This window comes from Aulonocara sp. 'chitande type north' Nkhata Bay, linkage group LG3 (genome assembly GCF_057382095.1).
Source record: "Aulonocara sp. 'chitande type north' Nkhata Bay isolate Kocher_YH1m ecotype deep benthic linkage group LG3, A_spYH_male_GT1.1, whole genome shotgun sequence".
NCBI classification, from domain to species: Eukaryota; Metazoa; Chordata; class Actinopteri; order Cichliformes; family Cichlidae; genus Aulonocara; species Aulonocara sp. 'chitande type north' Nkhata Bay.
In genome coordinates this window covers 40171317-40197916 of record NC_141346.1, presented here as the reverse complement: position 1 = coordinate 40197916, position 26600 = coordinate 40171317, and the positions used below count along the sequence as shown (strand labels likewise).

At 41.5% G+C, this 26600-nt stretch overlaps 2 protein-coding genes across 2 annotated transcripts; both read left to right on the top strand.

Moving 5' to 3' along the window:
- Positions 1–838: 838 nt before the first annotated feature.
- Positions 839–11458, top strand: sat2a.1 (spermidine/spermine N1-acetyltransferase family member 2a, tandem duplicate 1). Its single transcript, XM_086281025.1, has 6 exons — positions 839–1248; positions 1539–1590; positions 4849–4932; positions 5971–6072; positions 6164–6204; positions 6375–11458. The coding sequence occupies exons 1-6, from the start codon at positions 1186–1188 to the stop codon at positions 6540–6542; spliced, it is 510 nt and encodes a 169-aa protein (XP_086137151.1). The 5' UTR covers positions 839–1185; the 3' UTR covers positions 6543–11458.
- A 2493-nt stretch (positions 11459–13951) lies between these two features.
- On the top strand, positions 13952–25542 carry tnfsf12 (TNF superfamily member 12). Its single transcript, XM_086280995.1, has 6 exons — positions 13952–14676; positions 16084–16165; positions 18327–18386; positions 18536–18559; positions 18653–18780; positions 21408–25542. Exons 1-6 carry the CDS (start codon positions 14425–14427, stop codon positions 21681–21683), a joined length of 822 nt encoding a protein of 273 aa, XP_086137121.1. The 5' UTR covers positions 13952–14424; the 3' UTR covers positions 21684–25542.
- The last annotated feature ends 1058 nt before the right edge of the window (positions 25543–26600 follow it).

Genomic DNA, 26600 nt, shown 5'->3' with positions numbered 1-26600 from the left:
TCACATGGGGAAGACGGGTCAGAGAGGTATAACAATGGAAAATGCACCACATGAGGAAGGATAAGGAGAAAAAAATAACTCCCCCCAGACTGAGCTCCAACAGGGAGATCAGTTTGAGAACAGAAAAAAAAAACACCTCTGCACGAAGCACATGAAAAAACTCTTAATACACCAAAGAAACACATGACAAGCAACAGGGGTGGGTAAAGGGTGAGAGACAGCCAGTGTAGACAGTGCATCCGGGCCTGCAGCACATGCGCTGGTCTCCTTGATCCACCGTCAGCATCGGAAGGGAATAAGCGTCGAAGGCGTTTGGAGGGGGGGATGAGTGTATATCTGCATGTGTATATATGCGTCTGTGTGTGTGTGTGTGTGTGTCCAGAGTTCAGCTGAGACAGTGTCCTTCGCCCTGCCGAGCTAAGTAAACAGTCTTCCAGCCAACCCAGGTGGCCTTGCGTAGGACAGGAAGAACAGTCAAAGCACAGTAAATGAGACATTGAGTCTCAAAGGAACTACCTGTACAAAATAAGGTTCAATAAAAAATAAATATTGTTCCTACATGATAATCAACCCAGTGCTTTTTGGCCACTTAAACCATCTGTATTTACCTGCCTTCTTGGAAGATCTCTTTATAAAAAGACACTTTTAATATCGATAAGACTTTTTAGCTGAATAAATAAACATGACTGGTGCTATTGTGTTGTTTGAGGCTCAAAATGATTTGATATGATTGACACGTTTCACAGATTAGTGAAAAGTCATTTACAACAGTTTAAATACGGGAAAACACTTCAAGGGGAACCGGTGTATGCTTTTTACGCTGGGGCCCCCTAGAGGATCCCTCTGGCCCCTGCAGGAGGCAGAGGAACACCAATAAAGCGAAAAGGATGCTGCTCTTGAAAGCATCCGGAAGCAATCTCTTAAACGACTGCAGCTAAAGCCTGTTAATGGACGTCCTCTAATCCTCGGGTGCACTTTCCAGTCCGCAAGAGGAGCTGACTCACTCCCCTGTCACCTCCTACCTGGAGGAGGGCGCTCTTTATTCAGTTTCCATCCTCCGTGGAGAGGCTGTGGCGTGCTGGTCCAGGCTAGACGAAGAGCTGGGTACTTCTCCAAGTGCTCGTCATCCGTGCTCCGACAGGCCGGAGCAGCACTGTGAGCATCACCGCATCACATCCACTCGACATGGACTTCTCCATCCGCGCGGCCAACCTGGACGACTGCAAGGACATCGCGCGGATGATCATGGTGAGCGGACACGTGCACGTGCGCGCGTGCGGTCCAGCTGTGTGTATGACTCCGAGGACATTATTAAGTAGCCTGTAGTGGCTTACGTCAGCAGGGCTTTTCATAAACACGGTGTTGCTGTTATTATTAGATTAGTGAGATATTATCGGATGAACTGTGCTCGTCCTGCTCGTTAGTTTCAGGCTAATAAACTGCCTGTAAATGACATGTTTACTACCAGCTGAGCAACACTGATGTCTGGGATGTCCTAATAAATGATGGCAGCTGATGCTATTTTTGTTTATGTCCAGGAACTGGCAGAGTATGAGAAACTGGCAGAGCATGTGAAAGTGACCCAGAAAGGTAATGTATGTAGCGATGTCTCAAGTTTTTGCCTTGATTTTATCCGTAATGCTTAATAATGATTAAGAGTGTGTGGTTATTATAATGTAATTTATAAACTTGGACATAAATGTTTGGTCTTGCTTTATAGGCACATATATAATATCTTTAATCACAAATAAATTATTACATCGAGTAAAACCACGTTATTTGTTTTGGTATCATTTAGAAAGTCTGGGTAAATTAATTAAAGTTTTTAAAAGCAGCTTTATACACATACAGATTTGTGAGTGTGTTAATGGAGCTTTTATAACTACTTATGTCAGATTTTAATCCATGTTTAATTCAGGCAGTTGTCATTAGTTCAGTATTTTGTGTCACCACATCTGTTGTGAGGACCATCTATACTTTACAAAGGATTTATAAATGCCTGAAAAGGGGAACTTCAAGACTCAGTCTTTGGGAACTTTACAACACAAAAAGTCAAAAGAACTTTTTATTCAAAAATGGGGCGACTGTGGCTCAAGAAGCAGAGTAGGTCACCTACTAATCGTAAGGTTGCTGGTTCAATCCCCACCTGCTCCAGTCTGCATGCTAATCAGTTGCTCTCTGATGCAGTGTGAATGCTGCAGAAAGCACTTACATAGAAAAGCAGTGCTTGTATGAATGGGTGAATGAGGCAAGTTGTATAAAAGTGCTTTGAGTGTTCAGTTAGAGTAGAAGTAAGAACCAGTCCATTTACCAACATTGCTCATTTAATATTTGCAGAACATCAAAATGTAAGTTGGACCACAGTCTGAGATTGTTGAAGAGAGAAAGAGACTTACTGAGAAGCGAGAGCCACAGGGTATTTTAAACTAAACATATTGAAGCTTCTTTTCATTTAAAACCAACATCAATAAGGTTATCACAAAGCAATAGTGAATATATCACAGAGCATCACAAACAAGTGTAAACACCATAAACAAAGCATCCATCATATTAATGTGTCAGAGTCCCCGGGCCATGGGCTCAGGGCTTTGTGTTCCTCTAAAGGTTTTTGTGTCTGTATTTAGTCTGGCTCCTTTTGTATATTACTATGATTAGTAGACTTCCTTGAGTATTTTATTATATCCTTTGTAGTTTGTTTATATTTTAGTTGTCTTCTGGGCTTTGCATTATTGGGTTATCATCATTTGTGGTCCCTGTCTGTTCTCTAGTCATGTCTCCATGTCTGTCTACACTATGTTTGTGCTCCGTCTCTGCGGTTGTCTAGTCTCCCTGTTAGTTGCCTCAAATGAGTCTTGTCTCCTTAGTCGGTCATGTCTCTGTGTTTGTTTGCTTTTCTGCGGCAAGTCATTATGCCTTGAGTCTGGGTTTCTGTCTCTGTGTTTATGTTTCCTGTCTCATTTTGTCAATCTCTCATCCTGTTCAGTTTCACTTCCTTTGGTTCTTTAGATGGATTCTGTTCAGCTGTGTTCCACAGGTGTCTCCACTCCATCACTCTGCCCTTTGTCACCTCGTCCCTCATTCCCTCTTGCTGTATGTCCCGTACGTTCAGTGTCTTCTGGGTAGTTTCCTAGTTAGTAAACTAGCATCCTAGTATCTGCTTAGTTTGAGTTCTTTTGTATTTTTGATCCCTGTGAATCCAGCAATAAACCTAAATTTTGAGTTCAGTGTCACTTCTGAGTCCTAATCTTGCCAGCTACACAGCAACATATGACATAATTTGAGAATGCAGGAAAAGTTTTCTGTCTTTTAGAATTACTTCTGTTCATTCCTCAGGTTCAACTTTCCTCTCGTTTGCAGTTAGTTGTTGTCAGTTAGCTATCTTTAGTCAGAGAAGTGCTCCTGAATTAAACACATAAGTTGTCAGCTGCCGAGCCTGTAGAGGTCTATGTGTCCCCCCTTGGCTATAGCCCCCGAGATGAGCACTGACCACAACCAAACCAAGCCAGTCACACTGAACAATGTTACAGGCAGAAGAACATTCTCCTCAGCTTCAGCAGACTCTTTCACATCTGTCACATGTGCTCAGGGTGAACCTGCTCTCATCTGGGAAAAGCACAAGGTGCGAGTGGTGGACCTGCCAATACTGGTATTCTATGGCCAATGCCAAATAGAGGCCATTGAACCCTCAAGCCTTCCTTGTGAAGTCTGTTTGTGATTGTTTGGTGAGAAACATTCACATCGATTACCTGCTAAAGGTCATTGTGCTGCTCTGGCATCCTGTTCCACTTTGCACAAAGGAGCAGTTCCTGGTCCTACTGATGGGTTAAGGGCCTTCTATGGCCCTCTTTAGCTCTGCTAGAGTAACCGCCTGTCTCTTGGAGTCCATGCTCTTGAGACTGTGTTGGGAGACACAGCAAACCTTCTGGCAATGACATATATTGATGTGCCATCCTGGAGGAGTTGGGACTACTTGTGCCACCTTTGTAGGGACCAGGTATCGCCTCATGCTACCTGTAGTGACACTGACCCTAGCCAAAGGAAAAACTAGTGAAAAAATAGTCAGAAAACATGAGGAGGGAAAAATATCAGTGGTCTCCAGCTGTCAAACCATTCCTGCTTTTTTGGTTAATTGATTGGTTAATCAAATCTCTCAACTCTCTCTGATTGGTTACAAACTTTGACTCTCATTTCTCGCTCTCTTCAAATAGAGGTTCAAATTGTGTTCTTGGCCTTATAAAAGTTAGTTGGACATATCAAGCAGTGTAAATGTTGGAAAAAAATCAATGTTATTATTTATTTAAAAATAGTAAACAATCTTCTTCTGCAGCTGTAAAGTCAACAGTGTAACAAATAAGCCAATAAAAAAAGACATTTTGATTAATGCAGATTTCAGCTGCTTCAGGGGAACTCAGTTGTGGATGTGAAAACTACCAAAGGAAGTGCAATGAGAATAAATACACAGAGTATGTAATGTGGACTTTATCGTCCAGATGAAAAACTCTTCTAACCAAAAAATAAAGTTTCTGTATCAAGTATAGTTTGGTGTTCAGTTATATTTATCTAAGCCCAGTAGATTTTATCACACTATAATAAAGTATTTGTCTGTGAGCCATTTGTTTCTACCACCAGGTAACAGCTTTTCCCAGGAAGCTTCATTCTAAAATTAGGAATTATGGACCTTTGAGGAAAAACCATTGCACTGTATTTTCCAACAAAAGGTCAAGAACTGGTTTTAAAGCTCTCTCTTAGCTAAGATTACATTTTGATAAAAAGCCTCAAACTGTTAAATGCAAACTGAATTTCCCCTTGTGAAAACACCGTGTAACAGTATCTATAATTTCTTTTCAGACTTGGAGCAGGATGGCTTTTCCAAGAACCCGTTCTTTCACGGGATCATCGCTGAGGTGCCAGAACAGCACAAAACCAAAGAAGGTGATCATGTTACGCCCAGTTTTCTCACACACTGTTGCGATCTACTGTCTAACAGCTGTAACCCGGTTACTGACACAAACTTAAAACTGATGGGTGACGACCCGCTAACAGTAACTGAACCTTACCAACGGAGAGAGCGAGCAGGAGAAACAAAAAGGAAAACGCAGGAGTGAACTGTTGAGGTATATCAAGTAAAGCCAAAAGGTCAAAAACCAAGCTAACTGTAGACTCAATAGCAAGACTTCAGCACTATAAGATACAAAAAGCTAAACAAGTTTAACATTTTATATATTTTTGTATAATTACTTGTGTCGCACTAACTGGAAAACGGTAGCTACACTTAACACAAACATTAATTGCCATATAGCGTTCATTTACATCATCCTGCATATTTATTACTCATGTTACCTAATGTAGCAGCACACAGCACATGTACCCTCCCTCCTTAAACACTTCTTACATAACAAAGTTGAAGTGCTTTTCCTAAGAATGCAGTAATTAGAACATTATACGCTCTGCTGCCCAGCTGTGCTTTTTCCTTCCATGACACGGGCCTTTTTCCACACAGTCACCGCTGTCCACTATCTGAAGGCTTCAACTATCAGAGGCTATACTGAGAAGTAGCTACTTATGTCTTGGGTCTCATTAAAGTTGTGCTCCGCTCTCATCAGTGCTGCTTTGAGCTGCCTCCAAGGAACCAAAAACAAAAAAGAGAAGTAATAGTGGTTAAAATGACCTAACCAGCCTCACCACTGGGAAATGTGAGGTTTCATTTATAAAGATTGTTGCACATTAACTGTGAGCAGCACCACGACTCATATCACTTTTTTCACTGATGTGAGGGAAATGATACATATTTATGTGTTTACAGTGTAATGTAAAGCATTATGCTGTTAATAATCACTGTGCTAAATGTTCAGAGTCATTCACTCAGTGGGAAGGAGCACCAAAACGAATACACAAATTTCATGAATACTGAATTTTGCTTCTTCTAAATAACGGTTATTTTTACATGCTCAAACTGTTTTCTTCTTTCAGGGCACACAAAGATCGGCTATGCACTTTACTTCTATTCCTACAGCTCCTGGTCAGGCAGAGCCATTTATATGGAGGACCTGTATGTGATGCCTGAGTTCAGAGGTACAGTACAGCCTCTGAGAAGATGTCTCATCATCACTGTGTCCTTATATTTGCAGGAAATCTCAAGTAATGCACATGATCTGTCTTTCAGGGAAAGGTGTCGGTAAAGCACTAATGAGCAAGGTGGCACAGGTGAGTGAAACGTGAATAATGGAGAAGGTAAACCTTGAGCATTTTCCTGTTTTCAGTATTTGCAGGAAAATATGCTGAACAGTGTCTCAGAGGCAGCATGCAGAAACAGCTTCCATGCTACATCTACAGCAGTCATTCCTGTCTTCCTTCTTGTTTTTGCTCTCCTGTAGCTGGCTCTGGCTGCTGGTTGCCACCAGCTCAACTTCACCGTCCTGGACTGGAACAAACCATCGATGGACTTTTACCTCAGCCAGGGCAGCTTCGATATCACTGCTTCCATGGGCTACCACTGCATGCGCTGCGAGGGGGAGGCGCTGGAGCACCTGGCTCAACCTTAACCCAACCCTCATGACCTTTCGTGACCTTTGCAGCCATGAGGTCAGGCCACACACTGCAGGGATGGAGCACCACTCAGTGGCCTCTTTCCAAAACTTGACAAGCTGATTTTTATTGACTGTTTGCTAATCCCTGCCTTCCTTAACATTCTAACTTTAAAGCCATTTAGCAATGTGTTGCATATTAACTATAACATTTTTCACCATTTTTATGCAGCAAACGTCACCTACATGTTGGTAACTAGCCTTTACTTTACGGATCACTTAAAGTTGGTAGAAACACACCCCTACCACAGTATAATATTTAAGAGATATAACTTTTAAAATACCTGTCATTTTAATGGAGAGAGACAGAATACATATCACATAAGAGTTCTAAACGGAATTGCATATTTTCATTGACTGAAATAAGTATTTGATCCCCTACAACCCAGCCAGAATTCTGGCTCCCACAGATTGGCTGTGTGTGGCACACGGATTACAGTCAACCAATGAATTAATGATTCCACATTTCAGTCTCTCCACCACCATGGACAAGAACAAAGATCTGTCAAAGTCAATGCCAGGAACAAGATTGTAAGCTTGCACAGGAATGGGATGGGCTACAGGACCATCACAGATAGAAGACATAAAAGAACCATCAGTCAGCCTCAGCCTAGATCTCCATGCAAGGTCTTGCCTCATGAGCTGAGGATAATCATGAGACAGGTGGTAGACCAGTGCACTATTAAAGATCTGAAGGCAGTTGGGACCACAGTCACCAAAAACACCATTGCTAACACACTACTCTCTAATGGACTGAAATCTTACAACACTTGTAAAGTTCTTCTTTTCAAGAAGGCCTGACTTAAGTTTGTCAGCTGAATGATTCAGTGAAAGCTTGGGAGAAAGAAAATCAACTCAACCTGCCATGTTTGGAGGAAGAGAAATGCTGAGTATGACCCAAACACCACCATCCCCACAGTCAAGCACGGAGGTGGAAACATGCTACAGCTAAAGGTACAGGACCACTTCACTGTACCATGAAATCTTGGACAAGAACTTTGTTCTCTGAGTCAGAACACTGAAATGAGTCATGGATGGGTCTTCCAGCAAAAAACCCCAAAACCCACAAAGATAAAAGACCAGTGTTTCCCAACCTTTTGGAGCCACAGCACATATTTCACATTAGAAAAAGCACAGCAAACGCTACCAAACAAAAATGTCACGAAGAGCATATTGATCATTTTCCCATGCACACCAGGTATAGTGGAATTGGCTCATTTGTCCCCAGTATACCTCTTTCTTTTTTTTTGACCACTGCAAGGGCCGGAATCTTCTCCAGGACCCAGATCAAACTGACTACTTTTTCTTTTCAGATATTTATCTATTGCTATTGCGCGCTGCGTGGTCTCACAGCATGACTATCCGGTTGTTCAGTCTGACGTCACTAGCCGTGTCTGGGCCTAAACTCCGCTGCAGGTCCATATATCAAACGATCACTATGGCATTACTGAGAGTTGAAAAACTGTCTAAAGTCTTTCATCTTTAATAAAATGATCAGCGTTCTGCTCTACCAGGTGTAACAATTGAGTTTAACATCCAGGCATCGATTAAAACGGAATTTATGACATTTAACGGAGTTAGAAGTTAGCAGGAAGTTAGCTCGCTAGCTTCTATCTAAATACAATATAGCATGTCCTGACTGCGGGGTTTTGGAAACAAATTAAAACGTACAGCTCTGCTATCACTTCCAGCATAAATGAAGACAGAAAACTAAACAGCAGTGACGTTTGTAGGGTTACTGAAGTTTGGCTAGCTGGTATATAATGATGTGCTACGTGACCGCTAGCGACACAGCTATGTTAGCATAATATAAACAAGCTAACTTTTTTTCCACTCAATAAAAGTTAACATAAGTGTTCTCGGTGGTCAGGAACAAATGTAATCGCATGGCAGGATGCTGTAAAAGGACCAAACTTCAGCCAGGAGAACAACTGAGATAATCCATCCACAATACGAGGTTAGCCATTCATATACTGCTGCATGGGCTGGGCTGTAGTTACATCCTAAGGTTTTAAAAACTGAGCTTAAATAAATGATTAGCGGTAATAAAAGCCGAGGGAGGTCAACAGTGATCACTGACTGTTTTAGGAGCTTTTTGAGATTAAATAGAAGAAAATACATAACATTAAACATGTTAACAACACAAAAGCCATATTAAACGCAGACTACTTTAGGCCCGGAAGTAGGATTCGTCGTGTCATCACTGAACAACCGGATTATGTAATTTCTTCTTCGTCTTCTTCTGTTTTACTGGCAGTTGGCAACCCATTTAATTAGAGCAGGTAGTTGTACTGCCCTCTAGTGGAAGACAATGTAATTGTTCTGCCTGTTACTCAGGCTGATCGCTTAGAGTACTAATCAGGTGGAACCAGATAATTTTCCACAGCACGCATACCTATGTGCCGCGGCACAGTGGTTGGGAAACACTGGCCTAGACAATCTTCAAGCAGCAGATGGATGTTTGGGTGATATTTTGTCTCTCTCCATTAAAATGAAACTACCATCAAAGAGACTATTAATTTCTTTGGAAGGGAGCAAACTTACAATTCAGCAGGGGATCAAATATTTAGTTCCCCCACCATATATGAATAACATAAAATTTATTGTCTGATTTACACCAATATTACACATACTTCAGATGATGTTTTGCACAGTTAGTGCCTATAGAATAATGACACAATGCCTGAATTTCACTATAAACTTGTGAAACGTGAGGCTCTCTGGTCTTCTCCGGTACCTGTTGACGAGCACTGGAACAACTCTGTCTCTGCACTGTGGAGAAACTGGACAATCACTATGCCGGGCAGGGATTTAGCCAATGGTCATTTACTTTTATGTTGAAAAGAATATGCAGTGTCAAGTGTTGGAATGGGGAAGAAATGCGTGCAATACATTTAAAAAGTACAATACAGAGACACTGAAGCTGTTTTGTGTTTGTGTGACGTGTTAAGAATTGTGTGATAAATGATGAAACATTTAGACAACAGGGTGTGATACATGTGTATGTAGTGACATTTTAGACAACTTGTGACCTAAGGTATAAGATATGATCTGAATTTTGTTGGGGTTTTTTTGCACAAAGATCCTCAAAAATCTTATGCATCGCAACACTAAGACATATGTTCAGTGTACGACTGTTTTAAAGGTTTTTTGTATCGTATCCCTTTAAATTTACTCTAACGACAGCAACCAAAGAGTCAGTCACCTCTGCCTCTCGTCTTCCAGATGAGGAGCGCTGCGAAGCTGTTGTGAAGCACAGCGTTGGTATTTGCACTGTTTTCTTCTTTTTTCTAGCTGTTTATGTGTATTGAGGTCTTGTGATGAGAGTGTACACTAAAGGAATCAGCTGGACTCAGACTAAAACCTCCATCTTTGCAGCCAGACGTGCGGGACTGGTTTCAAAGACCTGGACGAAGCCTCGAGTCAAACAAAAACAATCCATCTGGTCGTATTTGAAAACTAAGAGAAAATCTTGGACTGGGCTCAGTGCACGTCTTTGAACCTGTCTCGCTAAAATGAAAGCGGCGTAATTCTGGTCTGCACTTCTGTTTTATATTCAGTCTCAATTTTTTTTCTCTCAGAGAGGGCTTCTTTCCAGCACTTTAATGAAAACAGGCTGAGCTGGGGGTTATATTTGGTTTGTTTTCTTTCTTTCTAAACAAGTAGAAACCGCTGACCGTTCTTTGTTACTTTTTGCAATTTGCATTTACAAAGTAATTCACTCTGGAATGCATGGTATTTTATTTTATTTAGTTAGTTCGCTATCCATCTTTGGGACATCGAAATATTGCATGTCTAATGTGCAAAATCTGCAGCCTAGCTCAGTTTTGCAAAGTAAATCTTTGTGCTGCTACAAAGTGCATTTCCACAAAAATCCACACAGAGTCCAAGGGATCACGAGGGGATCATTATGTCTTATCTGCAGCTTCCCATCAGAATTTCAGACCAAGTGCTATAAATTATTCGGTCTCAAACTGTTTTCCCAACATGGATTTCCCAAAGCACTTCAAAATCAAAGTTCAGCCCGTGTTCCTGTCAGTCACGACTGCAGTAAATCTCAGAAGAGACGCTTTGTGCATAAAACAGAGAGCAGCAGCTCACCAGTTTAATATTTTTTAAAATGTTTCCTCAGTTTTTAGTGTGTTGAATGTGTGTGTGTGATTACAACACTGTGTAATAGCAGAGGAGGCAACCGTGACGCATTCTCATTTCCACGGCTGTGCGGCCGTGTTATCCAGTGTACCATAAGAGCTCATATCAGTGTTCCCGGTGAGGTCGGTGTCTTTAATGTCCTCATATTTCCAATGTCGTCTGTGAAATTACCGAAAATAAAAGTTGTGTGGAAACCTTGTGAATTAAGGCTTTTCGGGGCATTTTCGACTTCATCCGCTGAGTTTTTAAAAAAGAGCTTCATGAGGTGCATAAATTCCCTCGGCTCACAGAGGAGCAGTAAATTCCTCAGCTGAAGTCAAAACACTGAAAGGAAAATCACCAAAAATGGATCCATAAGTTTTTCATCTGATATTCGAAGCCATGAAATTGCCACAAAAGGTAGATGCTTGAATTTTGGGTCATTTGCTGTGTGTAAAAACAAACAATGAATAAAACACTCAACATGTACGAGAGTCAGTGGTTTCATGCTGTGACTGTCTTGAAAACCAGAAACTGTCCACCTGTTGGTTTGATTAGAGTAATAAAATCTGTCAGAATTCAAGGTGACGTGCATGTGTAGCTGCGCATTTCTTCTTTAGTCTGTTTGTCTTTCTTTTATTAACATCAGATGTATAGATTTAATATTACTACAAAGTAGATGAGCTGTGCTATCCAGAGCTAAAACTTTAATGCAGCTCAATTTAGCCAATAGGGGGCGTACTGACATCACCCATTTTTAAAAATCCCAGTTTGGTGTAATTTTTTCTCCAACTATGCTCAATACATACTATGCAAAAGTCTTGATTTAGTCCTGATTTCTTTGTGTTTTACTTCCGAGCAGCCAGGCTTTGCAGACATTCTTTGAAGTGCTCTTGAGGAATAGTTCTCCAGGCTTTTTGAAGCTCTTTCAATGTTCTTCTTTGGCTGCTTTTTCACTCATTTTCAGTCCAGTCCTTGTATTTGGTCATCATCAGAGAAATGTTTGGTTTGTTTGTTAAGCCACAAGACAAACATATAAATCAGTCAAGACTAAAAAAAGGCTCTTTAACTCAGGGACTGAAGGGACGAACCACTGCTGTGTCAACACCAAACAGACAACTTAGCAAAGAACCAATTTTAAATTGTACTTTTAGGCACAAAAACACATAATTTGTTCCCATTTCTTTAGCTGAATCTATGAAAAATATCAAGGATAACAAAGTTTGACAGACACAAAATAACATGCCGATTCCCAAAGAGCCATTAGCCAAAAACTTAGCACATCTCTGCACGGTGTGCAGTGTGGCCTTAAAAACAGCTCATGAAAAAGATACAGTTATGAGGTACATTTAGATTTTTATCCACCATGCAATACTGGAAAGCATCTGAGCATGACCCAAACATACTGCCAAAGCAATAAAACACACAGTGGGACACTATCAGCCATGGATTGGCCTCCCCAGAGCCAGACGTCAACATCATAGAAGCAGTGTGGGATCATCTTGACAGAGAACAGAGTTCAGACTGTGTTGAAGAATAAAGATGTTGTAACAAATGTTGACTTTCAAGATCGCTGCAAGCGACCAAACTCTGTCTTTGACTTTTTACACAGTTTTGAATACTTTAGCCTCCACATAAATATACAGACCTCTGCTATATTTAACAGGACATGCACAGATCAAAGTACAAGTACCTGCTGCTAATAAGCCATGAAAAGCTAAAACAGAAAAGTCCACTGGTAGTTATTCAATTTAACTGCCTCAAGGCGCTGCAGCTCACATTGTTCTATTCACCATGTGAGGACGAGTCACATTTCTGTGGAGTTTTAACCATGAGTAGTGCTAAGCAGGGGTATTTCTCAGTCCCTGTTTGGTGACTCTCCCACGCATCCCATCCACAGTAGCTGTCATAAGGCGGGGTACACTCTGGACAGTTCATCACATGACTCTGATACATACACTTGTGAAATGGAGACGTTCCATGTTTTTGAATCATATTCAACATTTCATCTTCTTCGATACAGTGCCTGCAAATAAACGTGATATACTAGGATGCAAACAAAAAAAAATATATTTATCAATAGATGTAACATTTGCATAATTGTCCACAGCGCTTGGCATCTGCTTGCTGAAATGTTAGACCGTCCTTCCGTGCAGTACATTTAAGGGTTTTCTTCCATTCCTGCAAGTGGGCCTTTGCGGATTTGCTGCGTGCTCCTGATCAACATTCACTCTGAATCAATGACTGCAAACTCACCAAAGTTTGAAGCAAGAAACCCCAAATGAAAACATTTCCACCGCTATGCTTTACAGATGGTTCTTCTCCTGAAAAGCCACATTGGGTCCAAACAAGTCTACTGCTCCTGTGGCCAAACAGCTCTGTCTTTCATTGGGCTGCCCAGAGCATGTTATTCCAAAAGTCTCTGTGTTCACCTATATGTTCACTGGAAAACTGTAGATTTATTCTAATCTTTTTGGGCAGGAAGTTATTTTAACCCTAACCCTTCATTTTCACACAAATGTGCACAAGGATGCTCATTCTCACATACGTGTGCGTGCGTTAGACGTTCAGATCGGCAGGTGAGGTGCCAGCAGTGCTGTCCAACAAAGGCTGGAAAGAAGAAGAAGAAGACAGTATGTGAGCAATGAAAGGTTTGTTCTTCTTTAAGAAAAGCATCAGCGTGACTCCTCGGGCTACTTTTAAATTCAAGTTTGATTTTAATTTACTGTTTGATATGGTGCCTGCTGTGTGGGGCCTCGTAAAAAGGCACTAGAGCTCTGAAAAGCGCCTCATACCCCTGCTATTTTAATGAACAGCGTCATTTTGTAAATGTGGCTTCAGCAGCGTGCTTGTTTAAAATGATTCAACGCGCTCTCCAGAAAATATTTTAGGAGTTGCAGAGATCTAGTGGTCAGGACACAGTGTCACCGCGTGAAATTCTCTGAAGATAAGAACCTCTGTGCTTTGTATAGAAGGAGCTGGTACTCCTGTTTGAACCCACTGTCCTTTTGTTCCCTGGAACGGTTTATCTTTTTTTCTTTTCTTTTTATAAATTCAATTATGAATGAAAACTTTGCTCTCTGGCTCACCTGTTGATGGCACAGTGGAAACCAAACGTGCAGCGTGCAGATCGTGAGTCTATACAGCCACCGTGTGGTTGCACACGGCACTGTCGCGGACATGAATGGCACATATTTGGAGTTGATGAGAGTGATTTGACAAGCAGCGGAAGCCTCGCGTAAAGCTTTCCGTGCGCTCCCCTCGTCGATTTTCACGGCGGCTGCCAGCTGGTATCAAAAATTCAGGGCGCAGGCAAAGTTCGCCTCCAGCAGAGAGTGTGTGGCTGCGTGTGTGTGCGTCTCTCTCAGCGCGTGTGTGTACATTCATGTGTGCTCGGTCTGTCTGTCTAATAGACTGACCCCCCAGCACGCCGTTTAAAGGGAAGACAAGAGAGCTGAGTCAACGAATCACAAGGAGAAGGATGCAACAGTTGATGTGCGCCAGTTGCACAGTTTTCTTGTATTTGGAGACGGCCTGCACACACGGAGGATGGTGGCCGTGATTTGATCAGATGTTTTTGCTGCTTTGCTTTCAAACTCATCTGCCAGATAAAGCTAAAAGTTAAAGAGCAGATCCTACAGAGCGGTCACAGCCTGTCCTCTTATTGCCAGACTGGACATTTGGACTGAAATGCATTTGGAGGGACTTCATGCTCTGCTGGAATGGAGTTGAAGCGGGGGATTTCGGATGGTCTGCGGCGGTGATTAGCAGCGCAGTCTGCACCAATATGCATCGGATTCTGCAGAGGAGACGAGTACGCAGGCTGCGGGTCGTCTGGGCTTCTCTGGCCCTGGTGGCTCTGTCTCTGGCCGCATGCAGCGCGCTGTTTACGGCGTGGACTTTGCGACAGACGCGGGACCTGTCTCAGTCCTTCAAGATCCTGCAGGACCGACTCGAGCAGGTTTGTGTCATACTTTAGAAAAAGACCTTAATAATTCGAGCGTGCAGACAGCCCCTCTCCGTTTTTGCACCAACAATAATATTTACTCTCCTGCAACTTTTTTTTTTTTGAAAGACCATCAAGTGTTTCTTATGTAACTTCTTTTGTGGCTGCGGTTACGGGAATCTTGGCTGGGGGCATATGGACAAATCCACACTTCACCCTCCCCCTTTTCTCTCGCCCCTCGCACGTAGACTACTTATTCTCTCGCACCATTTCTCTGCTTGGCACTTTTATTACTCGGCAATAAACGCAGTCAAATTGTGCCGAGTTGTTGCTTGTTTTTGTGTCCGCCTCCCCCTGTTAACCACCTCCACCCCCATTCTCCCCGGGTGGGGGATCATGATTAATTACTCTGGTGCCAGTTGTGCTCCTTTTTTTTTTTTATCTAATTTTACTGGAAAGCCTCAGCTATTTGGCGTATGCCCGCTCACCCCACTGCCTCGAGTCTGCCGGGGACTCGAGGCGTGAAACGAGCTGCACGATAAAGCGTGGCAAGTGTAAATCATTTTCAGCCCGCACAAGCAAACGCTTCTAAATCTCCTGCAAAGTGCAGCTTTCCTAAACTTTTTTCCACTCTCCTTCTTTTTCTGTTTTGCACTTGCAGCAAATATCCGACACTAGATTGCATCACAAGACAAATAAATTTCCTAAAGGAGCCAGAATGGAAATTCTTCTTGTTTTTTTTTCTGTTTTTGAGTTCAGTGTATTTCACAAAACCAGATTGCAATGGATTTTATATCAGGAGAAAGAGAGGGGGGGGCAAGAAACCTGCACATAACACAAATACCCCCCAAAATTGGACACGTGGAGTGTTGCTGGAGCCCTCCCCAAGGGGGCCCCTGTTCTGTCCATTTGCCGTTAGCCAACTTCTGATGAGAGCCCAGTGAGTGAACGTCTGGAGGGTGCACTGCAGCTCTCTCGGCCTGCTTTTCCACAGTAGCAGTAAATTTAAACATACTTCTTCCCCCCTCCTCTGGAGCAGCTTCTCCTCTTACTCGATTTAGGCCTCCTTCGGTCACCCAGTGGAGTCTCCCCCCCAGCCACCTTCCAGTTGAGGGTTTAAATCCTGTCTGGCTTGACAAAATCAATTTCTTTCTTGCGGAAAAAAAATGACATGTGAAGAATTCGAAGTGCTGAAAACATGCATTAGGTGTCGCAACCAGTCGCTGAGGAAGTGGTAGATTTACAGCTAGAATGGCAGCAAAGGGGGCAGGATACTGCCAGAGACAGTCTGCTGCTTATGTGGCTGGCAGGAAATAAAGGCTGTCTGTGGCCGTGAGTGGGTTCTGTGCCAGAAAAAAAAAGTTATGAGAAAAATAACTGGCCGTTTGTTAATAGCTTGGTTTTTTCTGTGTGTTTCAACAGGTCAACAAACAGAGGAAGGCCATTGTTCAGCTGATCCTGGAGAAGAGAGAGCTGCTGGTGGGGCATCGAGTGAAGAGAGATGGTACTAGTGCTGTGATATACTGCTAATTTGGTATCGATCCCATACCAAGTAAATTCATGGCCAGTGTTTCAGCAATACTTTTAACCTCTAAAGGCAGCTTATGTAGCAGATTTATGAGATGAATCATCAATTTGCTAATTCCTAACACATTTAAATGGTTAGTGATGAGTAGTTACTAAGAGAAAACACACCTTTCATCTTTTCATGTATTTTGAAAGTGATTTTTTAAGGACCTGGAGTCTAAATGTGTCCATCTCTAAAGCACATTAACTTCTGTTGTTTAAATGTGCTGAAGTCTGTAATTAAAACAGACGTTAGGCCATTTTTCACAGTAGATGTTTGATATTTTTCCTTTTCCAATAAAATTATTTAACACAATTCAGTTGGCTACACACTGAACTTAGTAGGACATTAATGCGATCCTATCGCGCCAATACCAGCATTTGTATCGATACTATCGATATTAGGCCCAATCCGCCCAAATCTAGATGGTACTGCGTCTCGAAAGCCTGCCAAAGCCTGACATTTTTCTTGCACTGCAGCACCACCGGCATGTATAAGACGTCCTGTCCTTTCAGCTCTCCAAATTGCCACAGACACAGTCTCCTTACCAACTGTTGTTTTTTTAGGAAGAACATTTAACGCAGAGCGCTGGCCAGTCTTGGCCCCACATGCCACTTTGGTCAGGTCTCGCGGGCCGCAGGCACTACCCGCTGCTAAAAGTTGACACAGGAAAAAGTAGGCAGCTGGAAGACTGTTTCAGAAATTACAGGTCTGACCAGAGCGGCCTCGAGTCCCAGAAAAAAAGCAGCTGGCGCGGGCGCTGGGGGCCTTGTTGCACGCTTTCGGGCAATGAAATTGATTTTTTTCCCCACCGCCAGAACACACGACTGACACAGCTATGATTTGTTGTGAAAGCGGTGATATTTGATGACCTATCATTGCTGTATTTATAGCCTCTGCTTGCGTCACCATCACGGGACTGCTTGATTGTCCACGTTTTGCCCGAGAGTGAACCCACACGAGGGCTTTTTAAAGGGGATTAGAGTCTAGATTTCACCAGTGTATCTGTATTGATATCCTCTAAGTGCTAGCTTATTGGTTTTAGTAACTAATATCTCATTAAACTGTCAGAAACTCATGGCTGTCAATGGAAAAAAAGAAGAAAAACGAGGGAATAAGAAGAGCAAACAGCTTTTTCCAGTCTTGCCTTTCAGCAGGACACTGCTGTTATGTTCTCCTCTGAAAAGACCGACAGCTTAAGTCGAGAAAATCTGGCCAGCCTGAGGGCTTTACGCTCGGCCATAGCAAATCCAAAGTCCACAGGGTCACCCGCATGTGAGTTATTTTCACAGGGGCTCAATATTCCCGAATGATGACGGTGGGTGGCGTTTGGCCCGTCTCATCCTGAAACATAAAGTGTGTAATTCACAGTTCATACACAGAGTTGTATCAGTGTTTGAAATCGGCTGGATTGTAAGGCAAAAAAACCCTAAAAAAACTTTTAGTGGGGAATAAGAGCAGGCGGTCATCAGTGCTGTGCTTTATTTATTGCAGCTATCTGAGCTTGTTCTTGGATGAAGCTGGCTGTTGCTTCACTCTGTCTTGCTGCAGCCAAAGACCCTCTTTGACTCTCCTGTTCCTGCACTTCATTTTTCTTGCTTAGCCTTTTAGTTCTTCAGCTTTGCCTTTTAATGCCTGTCCTTTTCTGCTTTATCAGTCACTTTCCCCCTGTCCATCTTAGGGGTTTTATTGGTTTTCTAATTTTTTTTCACCCTTCCTTCCAATCAGATCTCTCCAGCCTCCTTCCTTCCATCCAATCTCTGTATTCAGTATTTTCTACATGACTGCGACCAACTGGCTCCAAGATTAGCTGCTAAACGTGTGTGTGCGTGTGGTGGTGAGGAGGCACGCGCTTCTGACCGAAAATAATAGTTTGAGGAAATATTATTGAAGCACGTGAAAGGAAATCCTTTACCCATCTGCTAACCCTGTTAGAGCCAGCCAGGTCTGGATCTGAATGGCACCAAATTAACGCTTCATGTTATTAGACAGATAGAGATGGGGATGATTGCTTTGTCCAAATAAATTTTTCAAGAAAAAACCCCACAGACGTCATTTTTATGTGCATTCAGTCTCCTTTCCTGCCTCCCTTTTACAGAGAGGACGTCGAAAGCAGGGAGGAGTGGAAATGGAAGGAAAGCGGCGTCTCATTTTGAGAGTAAGTGGCTTGGCAGATCTCTCGTAGCTGTCTCGTGTAGCATCTGCTGAAGTGTTTTCAATCATATACCCCTATACGATTGCACTCATAAAATCTTAATTCACTTTCCCTTTTCCTTTTCTTTCAAAATCGCTTTTGCTTTCCGTCAGTAACCAAAGTCTCCTCTCAGCAAGGTAAGAGTCGTAAAAGTGAAGGACAGAGGTTGATCTTTGAATCTTTTGTCTCTGAGAGGAATGACCTGGGATGTGTGTGCGTGTGTCTAACAGTGGGAGAAGGTGGGGTGATCAAGGGCTGGGAAGAGAGGACGCTGAATATGAGTAAAGCGGTGAGGTACAACAAGGAGCAGGGCACCTTCACCGTGGAGAAAGCAGGCGTCTACTTCCTGTTTTGCCAGGTGAGTTTCTGCTGGGAGCGATAGTTTATTTTGAGCTGCAAACTCTGCATACAAGGTGTGGCTATTAAACAAGGAGTCTGGGCTTATCTAAGCTAACCCAGCATTAGTCTGGGACTGTCTGGCAGCCGCACCTCTACCTTAAAGCTGAACCAGTCACAACTTTTCCATTAATAATGCCTCAAATGAATGTGGGCAGTATTAAAGGCAGCTCAGTGGTGTGCTTTGAACCCAGACAGAGCGCCTCTGAGTGGAGTTAGCATGTTTTCTCTTTACACAAAAGAAAAAAACACCAGGTTAGTCCTGCCTGTTTGTGTGTGATAAACTGTACAAAATCAAAATGGTTCCCAGTTGGCAGCTAGCTGATGTACACAGTGATATGCAAGCAAAGATGAAGTAAAGATCCAGATATTTCCCTCAGGTTCTGGTGAACTGTAAATAAAAGATGCCCACATCTTTTTTTTTTTTTTTTTTTTAAAGTTCAATTTTCCATCAGTGTTAATTTCATTGTCAAGTAATTTCTCTCAACGACCTTTTTCATTGAGAGAAATAATTTTACTGATGCTTACGTCTGCGAATAGGAACGAGATGAAAATATTCTGGAGAGATGAGATCCAAAGACAAATAATTAAGTTGTAGAAAGGCAGAACGTGTTTGGCAGCGATCCAGTGGTTAGATGCTAACAATCGATCAGCCCTCGGGCAACGGTACAGCTTTTTTTTGGAAACAGAACTCAGAAATCTCCCTGTTTCTCATTAAAATGTGACAAAATGTTAGTGCTTTTGACAAAGACAAGAGCAGACATATGGACACATTTCACATTTGATGTCAATAAAAGTAGGACACCAAACTACGCCACACTTTTACGCTTCATATTTTAATCAACTGAATCACCTTTAGATTTAATATTTACTATAATTTTATGAGATTTATTCGATTAAAACTGACTATGACTTTAGACTTATGACTAAAATTAAATCAAAATTTGCACTGGTTGCTGAAGAACATAATTGGACTGGAGCCGATCCGCTTGCGCTAGCTAGCTTAGTTAGCATACCTTGCTAACTAAGCTAGCTATCTAGCTGTTCACTTTTAATATAAACCCTTCAAAGAAAATTTGGTTGCACAGTATTAATGTCCTCTGCTTAAGGTTTTAAAATTCATAATGCTACTGTAAAACAATATTTTTGCAGTAATGTTACAAAACAAAAATCACTGGCTAATGAATTAAACCTCACAAGTTGTTAGTCAGCAAGCACACCTTGGCTAATCCTCCTTTCTGGAACTTGGTATGACAAATGTTTACTTAAGTTTTTAATTCAAATGAGTGACTAAGTCCATAAACTCAACAGGAAAGTGTTTAAAGAGGTCAAGAAAGAGACATTTTGCCTTAAATGTATATAGGATTAGAATTATTTTTGTACCTGTATCGCCCCCTGGTGACTATTAAAAAGAACACAAGCTAAGTTACTTCTACATTGGCTTCACTCTTTAAACCCTGAGGCTTTGTACTGTTTACAGTTACGCATTAGCCAGTATGTAATGCAGCAAACAAAGTCGACATTGTGTAATGTATTTTTAGGGAATTCAGTTTTCGCTGACAGTGAATTATTTCCTGGAACGGGCAGCTCTGTTTAATTCCTTTTATGACAAAATGATTAAGAAACCCATATTCGCAGTAAGAGGAGTACACTCTTACAGGAAACAAATCAAAAAAATCAAAGTCTTTGTCATCTGCTGGTGACTGATGACATAAATTCATCTTTTTTTAACTTTTTTTTTTTTACAAAGTCATATAATGAAGTACTTCATTATATGACTTCCCTTTAACCTGACTTCTTCTGAAACCACATACTGTGTCATACTTCGTGTTTGCGATGGGCACATCCATCTTTTATATACAGTCTATGTAAAAGACCAAAACAGAGTCAAAATGAAAATGTTTTGTCCCAAAGGTATAAATGCAGCTTTAAAGTTGATTAGGTATCTTTATATTATTTCACAAAATTCTATATTTTTATCCTGCCAACTTAATTTCAAAAAACAATTTCAGACTATGGTTGGGTAATAATTTAAAGTGAAATTAAAGTAAACTGAAACGGGTTCATGGGATGGTTAAGACAAAGTTCAAACACTGACGATTCTGAGAAAGATGAATCCAGCTGAAAACATCTTAAATAAAACAGAGATCCAGGTTAAAGCATCACACCTATAAAAATACATTTCTTACTTTTAGTCTGGTGAATTAGGCTCCAGCCCCCCTGTGACTCTGAATTGGATAGGTGGAAGAAAATGCATGGATGGTTGGATAGTAGGGTGAATTAAAAAAGTCTGCATGCAAAGCTAGAAGCAAGCTTTATTTAGCTCGAGCAGTCATAGTGTAGATGTATGAATCATGTTTTTGGAGAGCTGGGTATCAGGTTTTGGGTAATCTCAAGTATCCAGGCCTTCCTCCTTGTCAGGCTGACAGAAGTCTGGAGAAAATCTAAGCAAAAGGAAAAAAAAAAAAAAGAGAAAGAAAAAGTCATGAAATCCCGAGACAGTGTGCTTGGGTTTCACATGAATACTCCAGAAACAAGTTCTCCCTCTGCTGACCTGTTCATGAGAGATCATCTTCTCTGTCCATTCAGGTGTTGTTCAACGAGCAGCAGTCTCAGTACGTGAAGCTGGACGTGGTGACCCTTGGCTTGAGGGCTCAGAAGCTGCAATGCATGGAAGGCTACGGGACAACCCCCTCTGCCGGGCCGCACCCTTTCCACTTCCTGAAGCCCTGCCAGGTGTCCGGCCTCCTGCGACTGGACAAAGGCACGGAGCTGCAGGCCATTACGGGCCCGTCCTTCAGACTCCACAGCGTAGGCAATCCCTCCGCCTCGCCTCACGTCTTTAGCATCTTTAAAGTTAACTGAAGCGCACTGTGGAAACTTTTTGTTTGTTTTTGTTTGTTTGTTTTAACGAGTAAACAGACTCATCAGAGAACTAACTTGTTTTTGTGCGGACAAGATTGTTTTATAAATGGTGAAGCTGTCATAAGCGGTCGAGGCATCGCTTAATGCTACGGCTTCTTCCCAAAGACGTTAATTTGAAAGACAAACCCTGACATTTGGGGAAGCTGTTGTGGATTTTTTTTCCCTCTGGACTGCAGAGCTGTTTTGGAACGCAGATTTTTGGAATAAAACCAAGGCCCACAGTGAATGTCTGCCGAGGGAACAGATGTGATGGGAGCTGTTCTGTAGATAAAGGGCTTCATATAAAAAAGAAGAAGCAGAAGAAAACTCCTTGGATGTTCATCTTAGCCTGTGTATTACGCTATAAATTGTGCTTAAACTCTTTATAAGACTATGAGTAAAGCTGTGCATGCACCTTCCACTTCCACAGCTGAGAGCACATCTGCAAGCGGCCTACACGAGTTGTCATATATTTTATACAATGTAGCGTCAGTGTGTATGAAATCTTACAAATCAATTTTGTTTCTGTTTATACTGATTTTATAATATCAATGCAAGCATTTTCTTTAAATACTTTGGATATATTTTACACACATTTTACATTTTATCAAGGAGATGGTTTGGGCGGTGTTTTAAATGCCATGGATGTGAATTTGTTATCTTTTTGTAAGGTTAAAATGATTGTTTGTATACTTTGTTGTGCAAGTTATACCGAGCGAAGCATAGAGCTTTAAATATAGCTTGTCCTTACTCCCTCTTCTTCACCTGATTGATGACCATTTTTCAAGAAATAACCTGATAAAACTGTTAATTATTCAGCCAAAATACAGATAAAGCTGTATTATAAATGAAGTTAATACATTTTCCTTTTTTTTTCATCACGTTGGCAAAGTATAGATGCTTATGTAAGTTATTCACAAAGAACTAACAGAAAGAACATCACAAAAATGAAATGCACTGCCATGAAATTGGTACACGCTTTCATTCACCCCTGAGCGAATTCATATAAAAACAGCCGTTTCCTGTCAGCCTCAGCTGGATGTTTTTGTTTTGCAGTCATCGTTGTGGCTGATGATGGGTCTTTAATGGTCGACTGCGCATGTAGGCACAATCGGTTCACGTACAGCAAACTCAGTGTTATCTTATTTGGCAGAAATCTATGCATTTTCTGTTCTTTGTGACCATTTGAAAAGCTTTCATTAATCCAATTCAGGGTCACAGCAGTGCTGGAGCCAATCCCAGTTGCCATAGGGCGAGGGGTGAGATAAGTGGCCCCGAAAAAACTAACAAAGAAACTGTATATGCATGACTAAAACCCAAATTTTCAACAGATAATCTTATTACACTTAGTGATTTCCTTTAAATCTGACTGAAACCTCTTAGAAGGAGATCCAAATACTTTCATGCCTGAGAAATCCTCTGTCATGGATATTCACACCTCTCAAATGAACCTGCTCATGTTAGTAAAACATTTTCTACTTTTATTGAAGATGCTACCCTGCACCTGAACACATGGAGCTTCACAAAGTCATCTCCAAGTTACAAAATAGATTATTAAACCCTTCTGCTAATCAGCCCTCTCAATGCGGTAAACAGTGTGCAACATTAGCACTACTGATTGCAGACCAGTGACGTCCAACCAGAGATTCTTGTACACCAGGATATAACTCTGCAGTTTCAGAGAGGTAACAGAAAGCCATTTTCTTACCAAGTGTGGCATTGTAGGAGCGCTGTGAGAGGACGTGCACACCTTCGACACCTCTCTCTACACAGAAAAGCCCCATGCACAGTCTGATATCCTCGTGTCAGTGTTGTTCCTACATCATCATAATAACGCTGGCCCAGGATCAGCATTGCACCCGACCAGTGACGTTGTCTGAGTTAGTTAGCATTCAGTTAGCATTAGCCAAAAAGTTAGCTAAGTTAGCAAACCAAGATAAATAAACTAAATTTGGCTAACAGCAAAACTAACCCGATAATATGTTTGTTATATTTTATAAATGAACAAAGAAAACACTTGAAATGCTGACCATTTGTTTTAGAAGAGAGGTTTATTTTAACAAAGGTATGGTTTTACTTTTTTCTCCATATTTTAAAGTTATGCGATCACAACAACGTGCTTCGTCAGTTGCAATTTTGATACTGGACTGACATCATTATGATAATGCAGTGAGAACACCAACACAGGGATATCAGACACGTCAGCCTCCTGGCAGATTCAAACCCAGACGCTTCTTGTTGTAAGGTAACAGTGCTAACCTTTGCACCACCATGCAAGCCCTAACTAATCTACTACATAAGTTAAATGCTAATAGGTTCAAAAAGTTAGCTGGTACTGAAATGAAGAGCCAATGAAAGTTTATATCAAAAGGAAAGAAGCATTGGGACAAAGTTAAAACATGAAAGAGCAGCGATGAGGCTGCTGCTAAGGGCTAAGCTAAAGGACCCACGACAGCAAAAGCAACCACATATGTTACTTCACATTTATCATTTTTGTATTTTAACCAGTTAGTAAATGGTTAAAACAGATACCTAAAAGTAAGAAATAGTGAACTGAAAGTTATGGATTAACAGTAGAGGGTAAATACCAATGGGCTATATTGTGAGTGTTAAACAGCTAAAATTAAGTATAAATTAAGAAAAGGAAATGAATGTCATCTATCCATTTATGCAATATGGATAAATGACTTCATCACCCACAGTATGCGTTAATATTGTAGTATCAGGGTCAGAATTTAACAAACTGGCCCTAAAAACGGACCCTTTATTGTATAAAATTATTTATAACAAAGGCAACCAGTGAAAGGGTTACCAGAGCTCATCTGGGCACTGTGGGTATGCATGGGTCTGACAAAAACGACTGAGAGTCATTGCTGTAGTCTGTCCTTTTACCCTTTTGTGGCTTCATTTTTATTACAGTGAATTTATAAAAGCCAGATATTAAATCAGTTGTGTGACACCAAAAGCAGAACTCTGCAGAAACATGGAAAAGATCCAACATCAATTTTCAAGGGAGTCGTTCCAGGTTAACCTCGGAAAAAAAGAAAAAAAAAGAGAGTTCTGGTTATTTGGTGTCTGACTGCAAAAGAGAGGTGAATGGTGTCAAACTGAAAGTTACATTTAAGAGTTCAGTTTAATATCTAAAAGCTTTTAGTATTGGGTTTGTTTTACTTTTATATCCTTCTGGAAATATAACTCCTTCCATTCTCTCATACGCTGCTGGTTTCCGTAATATTCCTTGCTACAATGCAAACAGTGTGTATTTCTAGCCGTGGGTTTCTGCACTCCCACTCTTGTTTATAAGTAGTTTTTGTGGATGGACCACATTGGTTTCTCCTCAGCACTTTACTGCAGCGATCGCAGCGTTTTTAATTGGAACCAAACATTTATGTTTTCAAATGGAAAAAAAACGTCCGATTCTGCAGTGCAGACGATATATCCTGTTTGATTTCCTCATCATTTTCCTCTTTCCTCTTTATGTCTCAGTCATCCCCCCCTCCACATCCCTGTGCACCTCATACTTCCCTGTCAGCACCAATCAGACTACACACACACACCAACAACCCTCTAAATTTTCACTTCCTGAATCTGAACCTGAACCACATAGCTTAAAGTCTTTTGAGGAAAAACATGCCTCATCCCACCCCCGCCACCACAAACACACACACAACACACACATGAACACTTCCCTGCCCCAATTCCTTTTTCTCTAAATGTCAAAGTTTATCGCCATTTCGGAAAATTCTGTAATGTTGTGAAGACGTTCTCTGTAAAATGATGATGTATGCATTGCCTAAACATTGTTACACTTTGAAATAAACCTTCCTTACTGTTTTTGAAAAGCTCAATTTCTTTTAAGAAAGAGACTCAAAAATAGGTTAATGGGAAGCATAAAACAGCTAACAAAGCATAAGCCAATTTAGAACCATTATCCTGCTCAGCCTTGAATATTGGAGAGGAGAATGACTCCATACATGATGGAAAATGGATATGTGAACACCTTGATCCAAAAGAGAGGCATTCCATGCTTCACGGGATGCCTGGAACACAGAGGAGTCCTAGGCCAGATGACACATGAAGCCAGGTCAAAGAAAAGCAATCTGACAGTAGTCTGGCTGGACTTTGTAGACATTCCTCACAATCTTGTCAGAATAGCCATAAAGTATTACCACGTCCCAGACCGCATCAAGGGAATGATCTGTAGCTACCTGCGAGGGATCAAGCTCCGCTTCAAGACCACAAACTGCATCACCCAGTGGCAGCACCACGAGAAAACGATTGTCACTGGTTGTGCAGTCTCCCCCAGCCTATCATCCTGTTATGAACCTCATGAAAAATGTAACCAGAGACTCGGCGAAGAACTGAAGCATCTGATAACAGTGATAAAGGACTTCGTGGATGACCTTATAATCACAACATCTTCCCATGTGCAGGCAAAATTGGTCCTAACCAAGCTTGATGAGGTGGCAACACAGACTACGATGACTAAGGGACAGCAGCAGCATCCACAATACTGAAGAGAAAGCATAGGGGTGGTTGAAGACTACTGATAAATCTGGGCTCCTGGGGAAGTTTCAGACATGGCTGTATCAACAACGCTTGCTTCCAAGGTTGATGTGGTTTCTGATAGTGTATAAAGTCCAGCTTACAGCAGTGGAAGGAGTGGAACGAAAGATCATTGAGCACCTAAGAAGCTGGCTCCAAGTTTTACTCCAGTCGGGCTCTACATCTGGGCAACTACAACTACTCTGTCATCTCTCATTGCAGAGTTCAAAGTGGCAAATGCAGGTTTGCCTTCATCTTCAGAGATTCAAGAGACAACAAGGTCAGAGAAGTAGGTTAAAAACCACATCAGGACAAGAGTGGAAGGACTCTAAA